This window comes from Larus michahellis, chromosome 8 (genome assembly GCF_964199755.1).
Source record: "Larus michahellis chromosome 8, bLarMic1.1, whole genome shotgun sequence".
NCBI classification, from domain to species: Eukaryota; Metazoa; Chordata; class Aves; order Charadriiformes; family Laridae; genus Larus; species Larus michahellis.
In genome coordinates this window covers 56067544-56087607 of record NC_133903.1, presented here as the reverse complement: position 1 = coordinate 56087607, position 20064 = coordinate 56067544, and the positions used below count along the sequence as shown (strand labels likewise).

The 20064-nt window shown below is 51.0% G+C and overlaps 1 protein-coding gene across 1 annotated transcript in view; it reads left to right on the top strand.

Annotated features, from left to right (window-relative positions):
• Window positions 1-11951, top strand: part of WLS (Wnt ligand secretion mediator) — a 39690-nt gene extending 27739 nt beyond the window's left edge. Inside the window, exons 3-12 of the mRNA XM_074597494.1 lie at window positions 352-476; window positions 1674-1835; window positions 2787-2923; window positions 3321-3489; window positions 3660-3757; window positions 4065-4128; window positions 4980-5123; window positions 6770-6853; window positions 8313-8466; window positions 9004-11951. Of these exons, the coding sequence (XP_074453595.1) occupies window positions 352-476; window positions 1674-1835; window positions 2787-2923; window positions 3321-3489; window positions 3660-3757; window positions 4065-4128; window positions 4980-5123; window positions 6770-6853; window positions 8313-8466; window positions 9004-9113 (1247 nt within the window). The 3' untranslated portion in view covers window positions 9114-11951. The remainder of the gene's footprint in view (window positions 1-351; window positions 477-1673; window positions 1836-2786; window positions 2924-3320; window positions 3490-3659; window positions 3758-4064; window positions 4129-4979; window positions 5124-6769; window positions 6854-8312; window positions 8467-9003) is intronic.
• Window positions 11952-20064: the final 8113 nt, after the last annotated feature.

Sequence of the window (20064 nt, the reverse complement as noted above, 5' to 3'; positions counted from 1 at the left end):
GCTTACTGTCTGTCTCTGCAGCTCTTGAGGTTCCAGCTTTATATAATTACTGTTTCTGATGCTACCTGAATAAATAATGCTCCTCACCCACAACTGTAACGTAAGCTGTAAGTCATGGTGTGTTAAAAAGGTGTCAGACCTTTATGACCAATTTTTTTGCCTCTACTAGAGGGGCATAAATGTTTTGGAAAAAGGTAATTTGGTCTGTATTGTTTGGAATGCAAAAATTTCCACTCCCCTCCGTAGCTGTGTGCCTCTCAGAGGTCCTTTCTGTGTCTAGAGGCTCTCCCACCCTTCTGACATTCTGTACCGTTCCTCTCTAACAAGCCTGATGTCTCCTTACTCTTGCAGAAGAAAACGCAGAAATTACCCTGGATGTGTCATTAGCATATCGCGATGACATGTTTGATGATTGGGAAGAAATAGCCCATGCAATAGAGATCAGGAAGCTGAAATGCACCTTTGGCTCACCAAAAGTAAGGTGTTTTGATGACGCTGGAGGTGGGGAGGTGTGGGAGCGTGGTGGGAGTTGTCCTCTTCCTTTCCTTCACGGTGCTTCCTAGAAGCTCTGAGTTGTTCCATCGTGAGTTTCAAACGTGTCAGCTTTCTCTTGGCTCAAAATCTTTGAAAACCCGATGAGCTCCACAGGCAAGTGGTTCTGTTTGGTGGTACAAGAGAAGGGGATGAAGTCAAAGGTAGACTTAGAACTGTAAGGAAGAAAAGGTGTGAGGTCAACACACAGATCCAGATGCAAGAAGAATTGTCCTCTGTGGTTGTGATCAGGCTGGAACTTGGATGCTCTGAGATCTGTGTAACCCAAACCATCCTAGAGAACTTGGACCTTTCCATCTTACGCTTTTGTGATGGACAAAACCTTGTTCTTCAGGAGTGGCGAGGAAACAGCCCACCAGGGATGGTGCAGCACCCAAAGAACCTGGAGAGGTGGGGCAAGAGGTTCTTAAAGTAACTTCTTAATGCCTCAAGCGACAAAGCTTAGGAGCAGAGAGCACAGCTAGCAGTGAGGACGGAGCAGCTTGGTTAAAGATGTTTCTTTTTGTGCTGCAGCCTGTTAATTCCTGTGTTCAAATTAATCTGGTGTCTCTCTACCATGCCATGGTTTTCAGCTCTGCGTCTTGTTCTCCCATTTCGCAGTCCCTTTCAGCAACCCACTTGTGTTCTCCAGTAACACCTGTACCCTTCCGTACAGCCACACGTACGCAGTAAATACCTACGAGGTGCAGAGGAGAGTATTGCTAGTAAAACAGGGCTTAAAAAACTCCACATCAAGACACGTGTGAGAGAGTTGCGCGTTTTGTTTTGGCTCACGTTGTCCTTGCTGAGGGAGGGCACTTGGATCCCAAAGCAGCCTTTCATCTTGAAAGGCTCCCTTGACTTTAAGTATATTTAAGGGCCTGAGACGTGAATCTGCTTGAGGTCAAACGCTATTGACTAAAATAAACCCAAACAATCAAAAACTTGAGCAAAAATGTCCCCAAACTGCTGATGTTCTCCAGACTTGTGTGGAGTCTCCCCAGGGGAAGGTTGGAATTAGCAGTCAGGCTCCCGGTGCTCCCAGTGGTCCCAGTGTTAGGGCTTTTGCCGACCCTCACCATGGAGGCCGTGCTGGTCCGTCCGAGGCTGACCGCCGCCTTGTTGCTCTGTGCCCTCTCTAGACCCTGGAGTCTGAAGGCCGTCACTACGACTGTGACTTCCTTCCCTTCATGGAGATCGGCAGCGTGGCCCACAAATACTACCTCATCAACATCCGTCTGCCTGTGAACGAGAGGAAGGGCATTAACGTGGGCATTGGGGAAATCAAGGATATCCGCCTGGTGGTAAGTGTCCGTCTTGCTTCTGTCCATGATGTCTGCCCGGGGGGTGCTGCAGCTCCTTTCTCAATCTTCTCTTTGATCCACAGCAAGGTCCTACACTTCATCACACGTAGTTCCCACCTGCAAATGTGGCTTTCCTCCTTCCCAAGGGATGCCCTCTTCAACTGCTCTCTTCTGAGGAGCCCTCCCCAAGCCTTGAGCAGTGCCACCCTCCTGCACTGCCCGGTGGCCACCTCCAGACCTGGGCTCTTCCCCCGTCCTCTCCTCCTCACCACATTCTGGCTCAGGTGCAGGGTCCTCCACCTGATTAAGCGTTGCCTCTCGTGGGTAGGAGCCCAGGAGGAACAGAACAGCAGGGTTGAGGGGGCACCTGCTCTGCCTTGGAGTTGGCCATCACCGCGCAGGTGTTTGGGACGGCTGTCAGCTACCCCTGCTCCTGCCCTCCCCTGAGGCTTGGTGGCCATGGGTGCTTTTCCCAACTGGAAAACCTCCCAGCCCCGTCCCTCTCAGCAGAAGCAGCGAGCCCGCCGGCTGTGGTGGCTGCAGACAGCGGGGGGAGGGCCTGTGTCTGGAGAAATGCATTAATTTGGCTGACGCGTCTCCCACCAGTGGTGACTTGGCTTCGTGAGGATCTTGTTACTTGTCTGAGAGCAGTTGTGCCAGTTTTTTCCATGCTGTGTCAGAGTGCCCCTCTCTCCACCTCGCAGTGGGAGCTGCGTGTTGGCATTTGTTTTCAGGACTTTTGAGGCCTCCTCAGATGGCCTGGGTGATGAGTAGGCACCTGCTCCCTTTCCTGTGTCGGGCAAACCGCGTCTTTCAAAGATTATTTGCATCTACCTGTGCTTACGCGTACTGCCACATCCGTGCCTCTCCTCTCGCACCTGTAAGGAGAAGCACGGAGTAATGATGTTAAACCCTGCGCCAGCTGTTGCATTCCACCTTGGTTTTCCTTAGGGCATCCATCAAAACGGAGGCTTTACAAAAGTGTGGTTTGCCATGAAGACCTTCCTCACCCCCAGCATTTTAATTATCATGGTGTGGTACTGGAGACGGATCACGCTGATGACACGCGCTCCTGTCCTGCTGGAGAAGTGAGTAGGGGCTCACGCGCTGGCTAAGGTGACCCTCAAGCAAGAGGACCCTGGCCGAGGTGGTCGCTGGTCCCAGGCGGAGCCCATGTTTGGGGAGACATGGATGGTCTTTTCTCTGTCCCCTCCCTCCACCCAGGCACACTGGGAGCAGGAGATATCCATAGCTTCTCTTTTCTTTCCCGTTAAACCCATAGAGAATGAGTAGCTGCATTTGCCCATGGCTGCTCAGAGGGGTTTAGCCCCAGAGGTTTGCTGTCAGGAGGTGACACCCCACCGCCACTGCCCAAACAAACAGTGCCAGATTTTCTTCTGTTGCTCTTCATGCACAGCTTTGGCTTCTGGGGCTCTGTGTCCTTGCCTTGCAAACTGGAAAGAGATGGTGTTTCTGCCTCTCCAGGGTCATCTTTGCCCTGGGAATTTCCATGACGTTCATTAACATCCCCGTGGAGTGGTTTTCCATCGGATTTGACTGGACTTGGATGTTGCTCTTCGGAGACATTCGACAAGGCATTTTCTATGCCATGCTGCTGTCGTTTTGGATCATCTTCTGCGGAGAGCACATGATGGTGGGTATGACCCAGACGAGAATGTGGTTTCCAGCCCCACTTGCAGCCATACCTGGCGACTCCCATATACTGGTTGAGTGTGAGGACTCACGCCAGGTGAGGTGACTTCAAGCTAACTTGCTTTTCCATTTTTTCTCTTCTTCCTCCTCACCTCTTGACCTTCTTATTAGGACCAGAATGAGCGGAATCGTCTCTCGGGTTACTGGAAGCAGGTTGGACCTATAGCTGTTGGCTCCTTTTGCCTCTTCATCTTTGACATGTGCGAGAGGTAGGTGCGGCGCCGCTCCCCGTGCACCTCCCGCGGCAGGGACCGGCGGTTTCACCCCCATGGCTGGATAAACGGCCCCATCTCAGGAAGCGAGGAGAGGCTCTGGGGAGCACACTGAAGCTTGTTGGCGTTTCCCAGCAGCATGTCTTGTCCCATAGGACCATAAAGAAACGCTTCCCACCTCGTCTCCTCCTCGCCCACATGGGGAAGCAGCGTGGCTGGCTCATCCCAGGCTGTAGGAAAGGCGTGGGGCTCTCGGAGCTTGTTGGCTTCTGTGGCAGCTCGGTGTTTTCTCTCCTCCTTGCAGGGGAGTGCAGCTGAAGAACCCCTTCTACAGCATCTGGACCACCGAAGTTGGCACGGAGCTGGCTGTATCCTTCCAGCTGGCTCAGGGCAGGCTCAGTCTGCGTCGGTAGGAGAGGGAGGTGTTCCCCTCCTGCCGGATTCCTGCGGGGTGTGGGGAAATCCACCTTTTGGCAGGCTGGGACGGGAGGCAGGGCTCGGGCGCTGCGGGAGATGCTGGTGTTGGTTGGAGGAAGCAGTCGGTTTAGAGACGGGTGTCTCCCGGGGCTGGTGCTGTGCTCGGGGAAGTCACTGGAGAACTGAACCTCTCCTCAAGATGTCAGAGATTTGGGGGAAGCAGTGGGGATTTAGGTCCTGGGTGTCATCACGATAACTCCAGAGCCCGTGCTGCCCCAGCTCTGCTTCCCCCGGCCCCAGCTGCGATGGCATCTGCTCCGGGGCCCTCCCTGTGCTGCCGCTCCTGGGGCAGGCATTGCTGGGGCATCTCCATGAGCTGCTCTTTCGGGCCCGGCTGGAAGGGCTGGCTTTCACTGCCGTTCATTTTGATTACCGGGCTGAGATAAGCTAATGCGATTAGTCCCCCTCCCGCGGCATCCAGCCCTCTTGCAGGAGCCTCTCCGGAGATCGTGCCAGTTGGCGATGGCTTCCCAAATCTCTGCAGATTTCCATGGGCGGGCGTTTTGGTGGGTTGTCCCTCCTGGTGCCATGTCGATCGCTGGGAGCCGCCGGAGCCCGCGCTCCCCACCGAGCCGGGGACTCCCCTGGCACTGCCTCACTCAGCCGTCCTGAGTGCCCGCTGCCCGCTAGAAGTTTAATTATGATTTTTTGGGATGATACTAAAATGAGTGAATCGCCTGAATAACGTTTGCTATTATTTTGGTTCAGCTTGGACCATTTTCTCTTAACCGGCGCTGCCCAGATGGCCTTTATTATAGTCGCGGGAATCTGCTTGTGTCTCTATTTTCTCTTCCTGTGTTTTATGGTCTTCCAAGTGTTCAGAAACATCAGTGGAAAGCAGTCCAGCCTCCCGGCCATGAGCAAGGCTCGCCGCCTTCATTACGAGGTAACGTCCCTCCTTCTTGCACCGATTCTTTATTTTCAAAATGCCTTTTTGACCGTAAAGTCTGTACTGAGACCTTCTCTATCCGTATAGTCCTGAATTGGAAGATCTGCTCTTTATCGCCTTTCTTGCATTGCTCAGATCCCCTAAATGCCTTTTTGTTTGGCTGTCATGTCGACTTTATTTGGGTCTTTAGTCCCAATGAAGTATTTTTGAGTTGTCAGGAGGGTACATCAGCCACCTCTCCTTTCTTATGAGTCGTTGCCGTCTCCCAACTTACTGAACAGCGTTGGGAGGACAGAAGAAAATTGGCCCAACTACCATTTAAATTACTATGGGGTGTAAGCCCAGCAGCTCCCAGTACCTCTGTTTCTCCGTCCGTAATATTAATGATTGCGTTTAATGGAAAGTGTTACTAAGACCACCCTGTTTTTCCATGGCCTGAATTCAGATTTACGGGGATGTCTTTTCCTAACCAAATTGCAGGAGGGAAACCGTCCCACCAGAATCAAAATGCGACGTGTTCAGCCCATTATCCCCGTTTTTAGCCCATGATTTTGTATGTTGTTTCTGTCCTCGCTGTCTTTAACTGCTGCAAAACACAAGGAGCTCGCTTTAGGTATTGTTTCCATGGGTGTGTAAATATTTATCGCCAATGTTGTTTTGTTAAAGGACGGTCACTTCTCATTTAAACAAGTCCATCATTATCACCCATCGGGAATGCACATTTTAAAAAAAAAAAAAGAAAATGGGACTTGAGAGAATGCGAACAAGATATTGAGCATTTCTTTCCGTATTTCCCTTTAGCAAGAGGCACAGGAGTTCGGCTCGTGTTGTAGAGCTGCTGGGGCCGTGCTCCCCTACAAACATCTGGCAAGCATGAATCTGGGCTGGAAGAGTTAAATTAATAGTCGCTTGTTGTCGTAGTGTGGCAGAGTAATTACGCACACGCTGACATTTCCACCAAAATTCCAGAAACAGGTTAAAAAAAACAACACACACACATATAAAAACAAAACCAAAAGAATTTGTAAGTAAAAATGTAAAACCTAGTGCAAGCAAGTCCGGTATGCAGTCAGATTCCCAACCAAGCCATCGGGAGCCATGGTTTGTTTTATAATCTGCGTTCTTCTGGAATAGCCGGCGTAGTTTTGACGCGCGTTGGGAATCGCTGGAGTTTCCAGCCAGCCAGCGGGTGGAGGTGAGGGTTAGTCTGGTACCAGCACCCGTGCTGTAGAAACCGACTCGTCTTGCGAAGCCGTGTTTGTTTTACCGCAGGGACGAGCTTTCGGGCTGGCTGGTGGATGAAGCCCATGGCTCGCACCGACCTGCCTCCTGTTCCACGCTAACTCTCGGTAAATTCGTCACAAAAGCGAATGTAATGGAAAGGCAGAGCTGCCCAGACGTGCACACCCCGCGCGGAGCGTGCGGGAGGAATGCAGACATGTGGGGAGCGGAGAATATGGGCTGTCGTGAAGACGGCGCAGAGGAGTGGGTGGAGGTTGTTTTGCTTTGGGGTTTCGTGGGTTGGACCCTTTTTTTTTTTTTCTTTTTCTTTTTTTTTTATACTTGTGTCTTGTACATGCTAAAAACAAAAATGGGTTTTGTGGATTGTGTTAATGTGAGCGGTGACGTTTCTCTCTAAACAGGGGCTGATTTTTAGGTTCAAGTTCCTGATGCTCATCACCCTGGCGTGTGCAGCGATGACCGTCATCTTCTTCATCGTGAGCCAGGTGAGTGACAGAACTCGGCTCCATCCGAGAACACCAGCCCCCGATTCCTTTGCCGCTAACAGCGTCGGCTCACCTGCTGTTCAGACAAGGCATGCCTGTTATAAGCAGATTTGATAATAAGTCGCTTTTTAAGAAGTTGTTTTCATTTATTAGAAGCACCGCCATGATATTGCTTCGGCTGAGGCCTTCATAAAGGCCTTTGTCTCGGGGGAAGGCTTGGGGCTGTGCTCTTTGAAATATCAGCCAACACGGTTTGGTCATTTCTGAGAACTCAGCAAGAGGAAAATCTTCTGTTCCCATTGAAAAAAAAATCCGGTGGCTTTGGATGCCCACAGAGCAATAACAGAATTGAGCCTTCCCTGGGCTGACTTTGCAACCCTGCTGTCTCCAACGGCGTCTCTGCCCGTTCATTCTGAGCTCCGACGCCGTGTCTGTACAAACGAGCTTCTATCGCTGCTGGAATGTGCTTTGGTGTTTACTCCAAGTGACTTTTCAGATTGCATCTGTTTTGAACTTGTCATTTTTGGTTGTTCCTAAGCACAGGCAGCTGCGGCTTCAGGAGAGCCGTGGGTGCAGGCTCACCAGTCCAGTTTTGCAGAGTTTAGGGGTGCAGGAGCAGCTTTTCCCTCACCGCATCCCTTACACCTTGGGGTACGTGGTGGGTCCCATCGCAAAATACGGCAGCAGATGATTTTGCTCTTAAAAATCTGTTAGACTGAAGCAATGGTTTGAGAAATGGCAGTCTGATTCACCATTGAGGGCTGACGACTGTAACCGTCACCGCGTACGGGCATAACACAAACCATCTTCTCAAGGTAGTTTAGCTTTCGTCCTTCCCCCTTATTTCTTTTTCTTTAATGGAAAGCCAACCCCTCGGTGTGAACAGTCTGCCTCTCTTCAAGTTGTATTAATATTGATGACATTTTCATAAATCGTGACAAATCTCTGCCTGCCTAGGGCTGCTGCTGTCAGCCGAGGCCCCTCCCCTAAGACGGAAGCAGCAAGCGGCATTCGGCGCATCAGCTCTTCGCATTATTCACGCTGGTTTTCCTTCTATAAAAGGTCTATTTATAGAAGTCTTAACGTTTTCAGATGTTACTAGTTGTCTCCTAGGTACTGCCCTTTATGTGGCAATCTTTGCTGAACACATCAGTTACGGCAGGGATGTATCACAGAATAGGAGAGGTTTTGTCACGTTTAAGAGTGATAAATCAAAGTTAAAGAAATCCTGATGCCACCATTTTGTAAAGACCATCTTTTTCCCTGCGGAGTAAGGCTAAAAAGGAGAATCCTAGCCTGACTTCTGCATCGCTGAATCTGTTCTACTCTATTTGCTCGATCCTGTTGAATCGACGCTGTTCTTGTTGATTTAAGTTAGTGCTTTAGGGAGCCACTTCTGTATTTTTAAAGAATCTGGTCTTACTGACCGGCCCGTGCGTGTCTGCTTTCTCCTGGGCAGGTGACTGAAGGCCACTGGAAGTGGGGGGACATCACGATACAAGTCAACAGCGCCTTCTTCACCGGCATCTACGGCATGTGGAACCTCTACGTCTTCGCCCTGATGTTCCTCTACGCGCCGTCGCACAAGAATTACGGCGAAGACCAGTCAAACGGTAAATGCCTCTACGTGATCTGATGGCTCCCACGGGAAGAAAGCGATATAAAGGGGGTGATTGATACCTTTTGTGCGTCGCTTTTTTGCCAAAGTGCACGTTCAGTGCCTTGAAGTGTTATGCAAATGATGGTTTGTTTTTCCTGGCAGACACTTTAATTAATGATGAGGTTAGACGGGTTTGAGTATTTAGCCAGGGCTGTCTAAAACCTTCTAGATGTTTTTTGTACTTTTTAGCGTGGCCCAGTTGTAATTGCGTAGCTCAAATGGAGGGACGAGGAAAGGAGAAAATAGAAATCTGGGCAGGTGGAGAATGGCAACGCTCTTGATTCCTTTATCAGTTGTCTTCAGCAGCGCAGAAATGGTCCTTTGCCGATATGCTTGTATTTAAATAACTGTAAATAAAAGCTTTTATAGAAATGTTGCATAGTCCATACATCAGGTAGCTCCTGAAAGGCTGGAGGGAATAAAACTTTGCTTTCTAATTGTCAAATACTTCGTTGGGAGACCAGGCTAACTCAATAACGTCCTTTCTCAGGTGACCTGGGAGTGAACAGCGGGGAAGAGCTTCAGCTCACCACCACCATCACCCACGTGGATGGGCCGACGGAGGTTTATAAGCTGGCTCGCAAGGAGGCCCAGGAGTAACGCTGAGGGGGTGGCCGCAGCGGGGACCCAGCGCGGGGTGGAGAGCAGGGGACAACGCGAGGCCCTGCGGGAGGACGCCCCCCTCACCTGCCTGCCTTCTCCAGCACCCCCTAGGGTATTCTCGCTGAGCTGTGACACCGAGCAGAACATTTGTAAACTCTTTACTATGGTGTAGTTATTTCGGGGGGGGAGGGATATGTATATTGTGTTACACTCAAGCACGTAAAAACCAGTTAGAAAAGCGTTAAGGTTGCAAAGTCGTGCATTCAGAAGGTAGGAAAGGGGCAGAGCTGACGCTGGGCAGTTTTGATTTGGCTACGGCGTGCCTGTGCATAAAGGAGCTCGGTCGGTGAGCACGTACTCAGCACTCGGCGTTTTCTTCTTGTGTGCAGCTTTACACAAGGTGTCGGTTGGGGGGGAACTGCAGCCTCGTGGTAAAAACATGTAATTCCACTGTCTGTAACTGCCATGAAATTGTTCGAGTCTTTAGTACAGCCCTGCAACTCGGCAGCAAACCTCTGTCACTTGAACGAAGCGCGGCTGGGGAAGGGAGTAAACTGTAATAAATAAGATTTTAGCGGGAGAAGCGACACACTTTCTCAGTAGGTTTTGCAGCTTTTTGTTAAATGTAGAGGGATGTAAAGACTGGGTGCCTGAGCTGAGCCACAGGAGAAGGCAGTGCTCCTGATCCCATGTCCCAGAGGAACCAGTCCCTCTGCCAGCTCCCGCCTCTTCTCGGCCCCTTTGGCTTCCCTCCCTCCTGTTGTCCTCCTCCATCTCACCTCCCTGTTAAGGATTCTTCATTTTCATGCTGTTTCCGTGCCATGGGGAGAAGAGCAAGGCCACGGGAGGGACGGTGCGTTCTCAGGTCCCGTGCCCATGAGCTGGGCAGAGGATGCCAGGTTATCCCGCTCCTCCTGGCACTGCTGGGATGGAGCACGCTTGGCCGAGCTGGATTCTTCCAGGGATTATCAGACTTGAAAAAAAATCCCCTTGTCATGCACTAACGTGGGTATTTTCTTTTCGGAGCAAAAGCAGACGATGAGGTCGCTCACCCCCACGCTGTGCCTGGGCAGTCGGGCTGTCGGACTCTTGGCAGCGCGAGGGGACTGGAAACCAATATGGGACGGAGGAGTAAACTGGGACTGTGCTGGGGACCAGTTAAGGGAAGTGTTAATGGTGTGTGCGGGAAGAAGCGTGGCCAGAAGGGTCTGTGCTGCTCAGGGCACACCTCCATCCAGGGCCTGGAGGATCCGGGGGACTTGTCACCTGTGAATGTCCCTGTTAACTGCTAGTAACACATAACTCAACCTCTCAGTTTTGTCCCTAAAAGACAAGAATCTGCTGCTGCTGTCTGTTGCTGAAGGGTCAGAGATGAGGAGCCTGGGGGAGCTCCCAAAGCCGCTGACGGTTCCGCTCTCGCCGTCCCTCTCACTGTTTCAAGCATCTCGGTAACCAAATGCAGCACCACCTTCCTTTGCCTTCTGCATTCCTTTCCCTGTGATTCTTGAGACAAGTCAATACTTGCGCTGGGGTGAGGCGTTCACATAATTCCTCTTTATTTTCCCAATCCACCAGGGCATGAGGCCGGAAGGCCAGTGCTTGTCCCTCGGCCACGTGCGGGGCCGGCCAGGGACTCCGTCTGTCCCCTCACTGGCCTTTCCCCAGGAGGGGTTTCTCACGGGGACCCGCTGCCTGTGCCAAACAAACAGCACCAGGAGGTGCTGGGCTGTTATGATCCCAGTAAGACCGGCGCTCTGTAAAGTAGCATTTATTAGAGCTCAGCACTACGAAGAAGAAGAGGACAGCGTAGATAATCTTGCGTCCTTTTGGTTGCTGGGAACCCCAAGTTGTGCTCTGGCGAACGGGTGTCCCATCAGGGCAGACCCCATCTGTGAAAGGGTTGCCCTGTTGTTAATTCAAGGTATTACAGCATTTCCTTAAGAGAAAGCAATTCCGTTCATCGTTCTGTTCAATCCTGTTCGTCGTGCTGTTCGCCCGTCTCAGCAGACGCGGGCTCAGCGCCGAGGAGGGCTCGGGGTGAAGCCCCTCACGTCACTGCAGCACCAAGAAACGCTGAACGCTACTCGAGGGAGTAGCTTCGGGTGATTTTTGGATACTTGAACTGCAAAACTAATAATTTTTTACGTTTTGTGTTTTGGTTTGTTTTTTTCTTTTTTTTAAAGTGGGATGGCAATGGCCCTGTACTCAAAGGAAATGTAGTTTAAAAGGTATAAAAAAAAAGGAGAGGACACACTGTATGTGGAATAAGCGCTGGGACCGCACCTTCAACACGGATGGCAAAATGTAAGCAATTTTCGTGAGGAAAACAAGCGCTCGTAGGTACAAGCAGGGTTCCTACTTGCAGTAGTTGTTCTATTACAAAATGAATTAAACTAACGCACATCGTCGTAACTGCGGCATGTTCCTGGCTGAGTGCTCGACTTTGCAACTTTAACGTCCTTTTTACGTTGGGTTCTTACGTGATATTTATGTTGTTCCGATAGATGCGTCCGTGGTTTCTTTTACAGCTTAGCATAGCATCGCGTTTTGTAAAGGCTCCTTACAAATGGGGAGCTGCAGCTTTAAAACCAAATTTTGTGTCAAACACTAACAATTTGTTTATGGGGCGCATGTGTGCGTGTGTGTGTATGGTTTTTTTTTTTATTATTATTTCTTAATTCCTAAGCCCTATTCATATGTCTCAGAAACAGTCCCTGGGTCTTATTAAAATATATCCTTTTTTTGTTTAGGTTGGGTTCCAGTTTTTACAGAGTGCTTTAAGCAACCTGGAAAACGTGTAGTTTTTTTAATTTAAATAAAATATACGATATTGTGGCTGTGTGGTTGGGCTGCTTCACTGCCTGGGAGATCACAGCTCTTCTGCTGGGATCTCGTTTGCTTTTGTTTGGTCTTTTACTTCAGGCAGTTGCAAGTGGCCCGAGTTTGTCGTTGGGGAAACTGGTTTGACTCACTCGGACGATTTTCTCCTGCGTCTCTCCCCAGATGCGCTGCTGCTGCTGGCTCTTTGACCTTTAAAACCTTTGCTTTTGGACTAATCGTTCGCCGAGCCGTTTCTGCCTTGTCTCTGGTTGCAGCTCCCCTCGCCCAGCCCAAGTCTGCTCCCACGGTGGGGCACAGCCGTCAGGCTTTCCTTCAGGGAAAAGTCCCCTGGACTTGCCTGTCCCCTCTTCCCAGCCCCGGAGTGGTCACAGCTTTGGTGGGAACTCGGCATGTCGGCTGTTACCCCAGGATTTGGGCATCCTCCTCCACCTGTGTCGTACTTGAAGGCGCTGCCTCCCGCTGCTTCCCATGTTTCTGTCTATAATCCAGGGGGGAAAAAAAGGTTTCTCAGGACTTGCGCTTAAGGAATCATGGAAAATGTGATGACGACAGATTAATTTCAATATCGACAGCTTGAAGTTCCCAGTGTAATAGGGGCTGCCTTGATAAAACAGCCGGTGAGGGGGTACCTGGGCTGCTGAGCTTCAGGCAGAGCCGGTGACTGCGGCAGCCTCTGCCACGGCGAGGAGCCAGGGCTGCTCAAAGGCAGACGAGAGGCAGTGCAGCACTTTCGCCATCTAATGAATTTCAAAAGAGCAAATTCATGAATTTTAAATAACTGTAAAACCACTGCCACCCTCACACAGGGCTTCTCCTCCCAAGGCTTCTTACTTGGGCTGTGTGCCGGCTGGGGCGCAGCCCTGCCCTGGCGGGACTTTGCTGCCCTCTGCTGCCAGCAAAACACGCCTTCCAGCCAGGGGAAAACAAAAAAATAAATCTCTCGCCTCTAAAAGCGTAGGAAATTTGCTTATGTGTCGAAGTTCCTATTACCTGCAAGGTGCAGCTCAGGGTCCGAGCTCTTCCAGGAGCTTTGTGGTTCTGTGCCGCCGGGCACGGACACGGTGAGAACTGGAGAGGAATGGGAAAAACTGCCTGAGAGTTATTTTTAAGAGGTTAGCTGGTGTTGCTATCAGCAGCCAAAGTGAGTAGGAGAAGGGAAATGGGTTACAATAGACCTTTGTGGGTGAGCTGGGGACCACAGTTCTCCGAGGACAGCAAGTGGTCTTCGTTTGGACCAGTTTGAGTGGTTTTAAAATCATAGAGTGGTTTGGGTTGGAAGGGACCTTAAAGGCCACCCAGTGGCACCCCCTGCCCTGGGCAGGGACACCTCCCACCAGCCCAGGTTGCTCCAAGCCCCGTCCAACCTGGCCTTGAACCCCTCCAGGGATGGGGCAGCCACAGCTTCTCTGGGCAACCTGGGCCAGGGGCTCACCGCCCTCACAGCCAACAATTTCTGCCTCACATCTCATCTCAATCTCCCCTCTTGCAGTGTAAAACCCTTCCCCCTCGTCCCATGGCTCCCCTCCCTGCTCCAGAGTCCCTCCCCAGCTTTCCTGGAGCCCCTTTAGGGCCTGGCAGGGGCTGGAAGGTCTCTCCGGAGCCTTCTCTTCTCCAGGCTGAACCCCCCCAGTTCTCTCAGCCTGTCCTCCCAGCAGAGGGGCTCCAGCCCTCTTTTCTTAGGAGAAGTCTGGGACGAGAATCTCCCTCTGCTCTGAAACTGGTTTGTGACTGAAGAGCAAAGCAAGGAGCTGCAGCAGACTCCAGCACAGCCTTGTCTGCTGTTCCTTTGCTCCCAGTTGTGCCCGTGCGAGGTGAGGTGTGAGCGTGCAGCGCTGGGTGGATCTCCTGCCAACTGAAACCTTGGCATGGGGGGGACAGCGATGCCCGGAGCCCCCTCTGCTCCCTCCCTCCCGGGGGACCCATCGTCAGCAAAGGATCCACGAGAAGGCCGTGCTGTGATACTTGCCGTGGTGTTCTGGGAGGTACTGGGGGAACTGGGCTTGTGAACCAGATGCCCGTCCCTCTGAAAGGGTACGTCAGATCTAGGAAAGGCTCAGGGAAGGGTGACAAAAGTGATCAAAGGCTATATGGCTGTGTGTCGCTGCATGCCTGCTGGCCACAAGCTCCAGCAGCAAGGCTTGCGGGATGGATCTGATCCGTGCTTCCTCTTCCCAGCTTAAAAATGGAAGAAGCGACTGGTGACCGGGTGGGTTTGAGCATCCTAGCAGCGATCCAGGACTGGCCCAGTCTCCAATGGTGCCGACGAGCACTGGCTGGGGAGAGGGAGGTGCTGGTGTTTTCTCCTTGTCCCTTTTAAACCCGCTCCCAGCAGTCCCCAGGCAATTAGTATATTGTTGGACACTGAAGCACGTCCCCTCTCCCACCACAATTCCTGTAGCCCGAGGCTATTCTATGGGATTTCACTGTGATGAAAATAAAGCATTGGCTGTATCGCCGGGGAAAGAATAGCAGGAGCCTGAACTGCAGGAGACAAGACGTGCAGAGCTGGGGACTGCTGCTCACGTCTGCTCCGGTCCGTGTTACAAATGACTGTCACTCTGGCTCTCGAAGATGAGACAGAGTTGTGCATTTTTATTGGGGTAAAATAAGCAATAAGCAGCAAGAGATGTATTTTTGGGAGGCTTTTGCTCTGTGGTGGGCACACAGACGTGTGTCACGGGTCCACTTTCCTGCTTAGCACCTGACATTGCACCGTACAAGAGCCGATGGCTCTTTGAGCTCTTCCCTTGTCAGAGACTATTACAGGAAATCAATACGCACTTCAGGCTTTAGATCTAGAGTTTTCAATAAAATACAAGAGCTTATCATGGCTATGATTGTCGGCACCTCCTGCCTCTCCGTCCCTGAGGTGTGTAAGAGTCAGGCTGGAGCTGGTGCTGCCCAGGACGAGCCTCCCCCATGTGGGGGCAGGGGCTGAGCCGCCTCTGCTGCCCCAGCTCTGCTTCCCCCGGCCCCAGCTGCGATGGCATCTGCTCCGGGGCCCTCCCTGTGCTGCCGCTCCTGGGCCAGGCATTGCTGGGGCATCTCCATGAGCTGCTCTTTCGGGCCCAGCTGGAAGGGCTGGCTTTCACTGCCGTTCATTTTGATTACCGGGCTGAGATAAGCTAATGCGATTAGTCCCCCTCCCGCGGCATCCAGCCCTCTTGCAGGAGCCTCTCCGGAGATCGTGCCGGTTGGCGATGGCTTCCCAAATCTCTGCAGATTTCCATGGGTGGACGTTTTGGTGGGTTATCCCTCCTGGTGCCATGTCGATCGCTGGGGGCCATCAGAGCCCACGCTCCCCGCTCGCTCGTGGGCAGGCTGCACGTCCCATTTCTTTCTGAGTCGGCTCAGCTGACGTGTGATGGCTCCATGCAGTGAATTCCTTGCTGAGACGGTTTAAGTATTGTCCTGTCCTTTAGCTGTTTCATCATCTCGAGTCAAGGAAAGTTTATATCCATTATAATAGCAGGCATTAGTGTTTTCTTCTATTTTTTCCATCATGGTTTTATTGTGCTTAAAGATCTCCAGAGTTTCCAGAGGAAGGGCACTCTTCCAGTACAGATGAAGCTTGCTCCCGCAATGGATGTTATGTCTCAAAAATAGATGAGCCACTCCAGAACATTTTCTAATAAATATTTTACAGGCTGAACTGCATTCCCAAGTATCGGCATTGCTTGCAAGCGACATCCTTTCTGATAAGTGATATGCATCAGTGGCACACATCCTCTGATTTTAATAATAATTTATGTAATTCCAGAGGAAAATTATTTTCTGCCTTCAGCTGCTGTCTCATACCTCTCAGCAGGAATCGGTGACACTCAAAGCAATATTAAGAAGATGGCTGTACTGGCTGTGAATATCAAGTTCCATCTCCCATCAGAAAAGAAAAGCCTTGGTGGGCTCCAGAGGAAAAGCAGTGGAAATGGAGCACGGTGAGGACAAAGCAGGACGGGTGCGTGTCCCCACGCCTTGGGGTGCTGTGCTCCGTGCTGTGCCCTGGGTCACTGGGGCATCCCCCAGCAAGACCCTGAGGGTCTTCAGGAGCTGCTGGTGCCGTGCTGTGCCTCAGCAGCCAAGAGACCTGCCAAAAAGGGCGAGATCCCAGGATGAACCACACAGCTGGGTTCAGATGGACTGTGGATGAGGAACGGTAAATCCATCCTAAACCTTGGAAGGCTTGGAAGATGTTGTCTGGGAATGGGATATCTGCCTTCGAGCAAACATGGCTAGCTGAGATAGCCAATAAGCTACTAATTACTAGTTAGCATTTCATTGTGGCTAATAAATACCTCATAAACACCGGAAATTATGTTTCACAAATGAGCTCTGGAAATGAAAGGTGGGTGAGAAAGGGAAGCTCAAGCAGACACGAGCCTCACTTGGATTAAAAAGGGCTGGTGACAACCTTTGTCTTGGCCTTGCCGTGTTTTCATCTGGGGTGCTGCCTGCGGGCGCTCGTGCCATAGCCCAAAGGACTCGGGGAGGCGAAGCCTTTGCACAGGGAAAGTCTCTACTCTTGGTGAGAAATCTTTGAATTTCCCCAAATAAATCTGCAGGAAATTAAACGCACGGGAGACTTCCACCGCCAAACGCTTGTAGTCAGGACAGCCCAGGTACCATGTGGATTTAGGAACCCCCAAGGACACGGTCCTGGAGAGCTGGGTGAGCTGCAGCGCCCTGATTTCAGAGATCTGGGCAGGTTTGGGCACAGGCATTATGTGTGGGCCTCGCTGAAATGGTTTTGATGGAAAACTATTGGCAAAAAAAGTGGCAAATCGAGGTTCAAGCTATTGGCTGCCCAAGGGAAAGAGCACCTTCAGCTTCCTGAGGCACGGTGGACCCTGCGCTGGGGATGGGAATGGGGCAGAGCGGCTTAGGAACCGTCACTATGGCTCCCCCAAAAATCAGATGGCAAATGTGGTCAGCTCAGGAGTCGGCAGTCCCCAGCAAGTACTTCAGGAACAGCTTTTGTGTTGCAGCAGGCAGAAACACGGACTTTAAAGAGAGAATATTTGAGAGGAGGTGGGGAGAGTCAGGAGGGAAATGGGCACGGGTCAGCTGATGGTGCCAGGTACCTTGAGTGGGGTGTTTTATAATCATATCTGGATTTTAAAATTAAGGTATTTTGGGATTGCAGAAGCCATAACAAAGTGAAAAGGGCTGCTGAATGAGAGCCTGTAGAAAACTGCTGCTGACATGACCAGGCAGATCTCCACGAGTTCCTCTGCAGCGATATCTGCGCAGGAGCACGCTGCTGCCAGCACACGTGGACCCCGCTCACGTATGTCATACACATGGCCAAGCAGGACCCTGCCTGTCCTCTGCACTTCTTCCGGGCACCCTGCCACCCCAGCAATGTCCCTCTGACATGTCACTACATGGGGCATTTGGTTTTGCTCGTAGTCTGACACACATAATCTTACGTGGTTACCCAGCGGGCAACCCCTTGTATTCACACCGACGGAGCTGAGAACAGGTTTATTGAGATGACTAATTAACAGCGGGAGAAAATCTCCTGAACAGCATCAGCTCTCCACATAGTTGTGATTCAGCAGCTGTGATTACAGCATTAATAATTCCCTAATGTAAAAGAAGTACAGTTTATTAGAACTAATTTCCATCCCTTTGTATTAAGCATGAAGCAATGTTGATTAGCGTACTGTTAAAGAAATCTGCTTTATTCCCCTATTTTCATTTTCTTCATTATTATTTCATTATATTTATTATTATTATTATTATTATTATTATTATTATTATTATTTCAGACAGGAACTTTGGGAAGTAGCTCTGTGCAACTGGGCACTTTAGTGGTTTTAGAGGCTCTTTTTTGAAGGTCTCAGTTCAAGTTCCCCTTACTTTCTGGAGGGATTTGATCCAGGTTCTATTCCAGGTGTTTCCAAGTACCTTGCGAAAAATCGAGTGTTCTGCTTATATCTTGTGCAGCTGAGCCGAGAATCAGCCCTAATCTTTCCCAGCACCTGATGCGGGGATAGCTTGCTTCTGCAGCTAAACCAGCTGGCTCAGGAGTTGAGCATCTGCTTTTATTTTCCCCTAGTAAATAATGCAGGGAATGATGACAGGACTTGACAGGGCTTCATGTCAAGATTGAAGCTTCTTGAGAAAATCCTCCGGGCTTTTTGTGTAAGATAAAAAATTCAGAGCAGTATGAACTAGCTCCAAAGACCCTCTTTTTCTTTTTTTTTTTATTTTTTTGGGGTGTGGGATAGGAGGCGAGCATTACAAGGCTGCTCAGTGAGAAGAGACGTGGATGCAAAATAGGTGGGAGAATACCCTCGAGTCGGTGAGGCAGCAAGTATCAAAGAAATCAGGAATTATAACCTGGAAAACCACAAATGGTTTTGGAAGAATAAGCTTGGGGAAGGACTGAGGAGTGTTTCCTCCACAAGTGCTGGCTTTAGGTGCCGCCGTACCTCCCAAAGCCAGACTTGGCTACAGACAGAAATTGCTTAAGTGCTTAACTAAGAGATAGAAACACAAATAGGAATGACGTGGCTGCAGCAGCCTTCTGCACAGCAGATGCAGGCTCGGTAACAGAGGCTACCACACGGGGGATGGGCCAGCCGGTAGATTTTTTCCATGAAAGTGTCCACGTAGAATAGGAAAGAACTGGGGCCACCAGAAGTCGGGATGTGACCAGGCTGTATGTAATCCATACACAGCCCCAAGCATAAATGGTTCATGAAATGCGTTAATTTTTAGTAGGCTAAAAATGTGCTGTAGGAAGACAAGAGATGTGAGAGTGGGAAGATGCAGAAGCACGATGAGCGCAAACAGGACAGGAGAAACAAGCAGGAAAGCTTCTCAATGCCTTCAGGGCCCTTCCACTGTTGGGGTTTTTTTCCTTAAAGCAAGGAGAGGCTACTTGGAAGGGGAAGCGCTGCCTCTTCAGAAATTCGCCTGCTAACCCAAGAGCTGCAGTCTCAAAGACTGACACAAGGACGTGCCTGTGCCAATGGAGCCTGGACTCATCAGGTACCACCCTGATGGTGACGTGGGATGGCACAGCCCTGCCGTGGGTGGCTAATTAGCAGCAGTACCAACGTGCCTCTGCCTTATCTGCAGACGCTCAGCTGTTATTCCTCAGTTTCTCAGCAGCACCTGAGCCGTAGGGGGATTGTAGCTGCTGCTGCACTGACAGGGAAGAGTCTCACAGCGCTGACCACCTCCTCACGCAAAGCCAGTTTGGTTCCTGGCACAGATCTGCTCTTCCCGAGCTGCTGCTCAGAACAAAGACAGGCACACATCCAATAAAGCAGGCACTGGTGTGGGCAAGGGCTTCCTCCAGCATCAGGAGGAATGAAAACCATTCACAGGCCTCAGGAAAAGTGCAAGCTCCTGTCGCACACGCAGCCACGCTCACACCAAGGCTTTCTCCAGGAGCAGCAGCGGTGCGTGCCCAGCCCGGCTGCCCTTGGATGCGGGAGCCTGTGGCACAGCCTCTTCAGCATCCCTTCAGATGGGGACGAGGTACCAACATGAAACCTGCCCGGAGGTTCTGAACGGCGTGATCCCTTTCTGTTCCTGCCCAGCGTTGGGCTGGTGGGACCAGCCAGGCCCTGGCACCAGCTGAGCAGCTGCAGAAATGGTTTCAAGCAGGGAACTGGACCGTTTTCTCCCTTAAAGGTCTGTTGCTTGATCCTGTCCCGTCCCTGCGGGAAAAACAACTCCAATTGCTGCCTTAACACCCAATAATTCCTGTGTGGGGTGGCAAAAGGGCCGGTGCCAGTGGCTGTCCTGTAGGAAGGGGAGGTGTTGGCTCCGGGAAACACCCCAGGGCTTTGCAATGTGTTGGAACCAAGACTCAAGCTCCCCTGGCTGCCCTCCCTCGTGCCACGGAGGAGGTTACAGAGCCTGCAACTATCCACTCCACCAGGCCCAAGGCTTTATTTTAAGGTCAGGTCCTCAACAGGCATAAACTGGCAGAAGTCTATTCTCTACAGTGAACACAAGAATAAAATACTGCAGTAAAGCAGGGGAAGGTTTCTGGGGAGAGGCGAAAAGCCTTAAAGAGATCTTTGCACAGCCAGTTGGCCCTGAGCAAAATCAATCTGTTCATACATCGGCCCGGGCTGCCCAGGGCAGT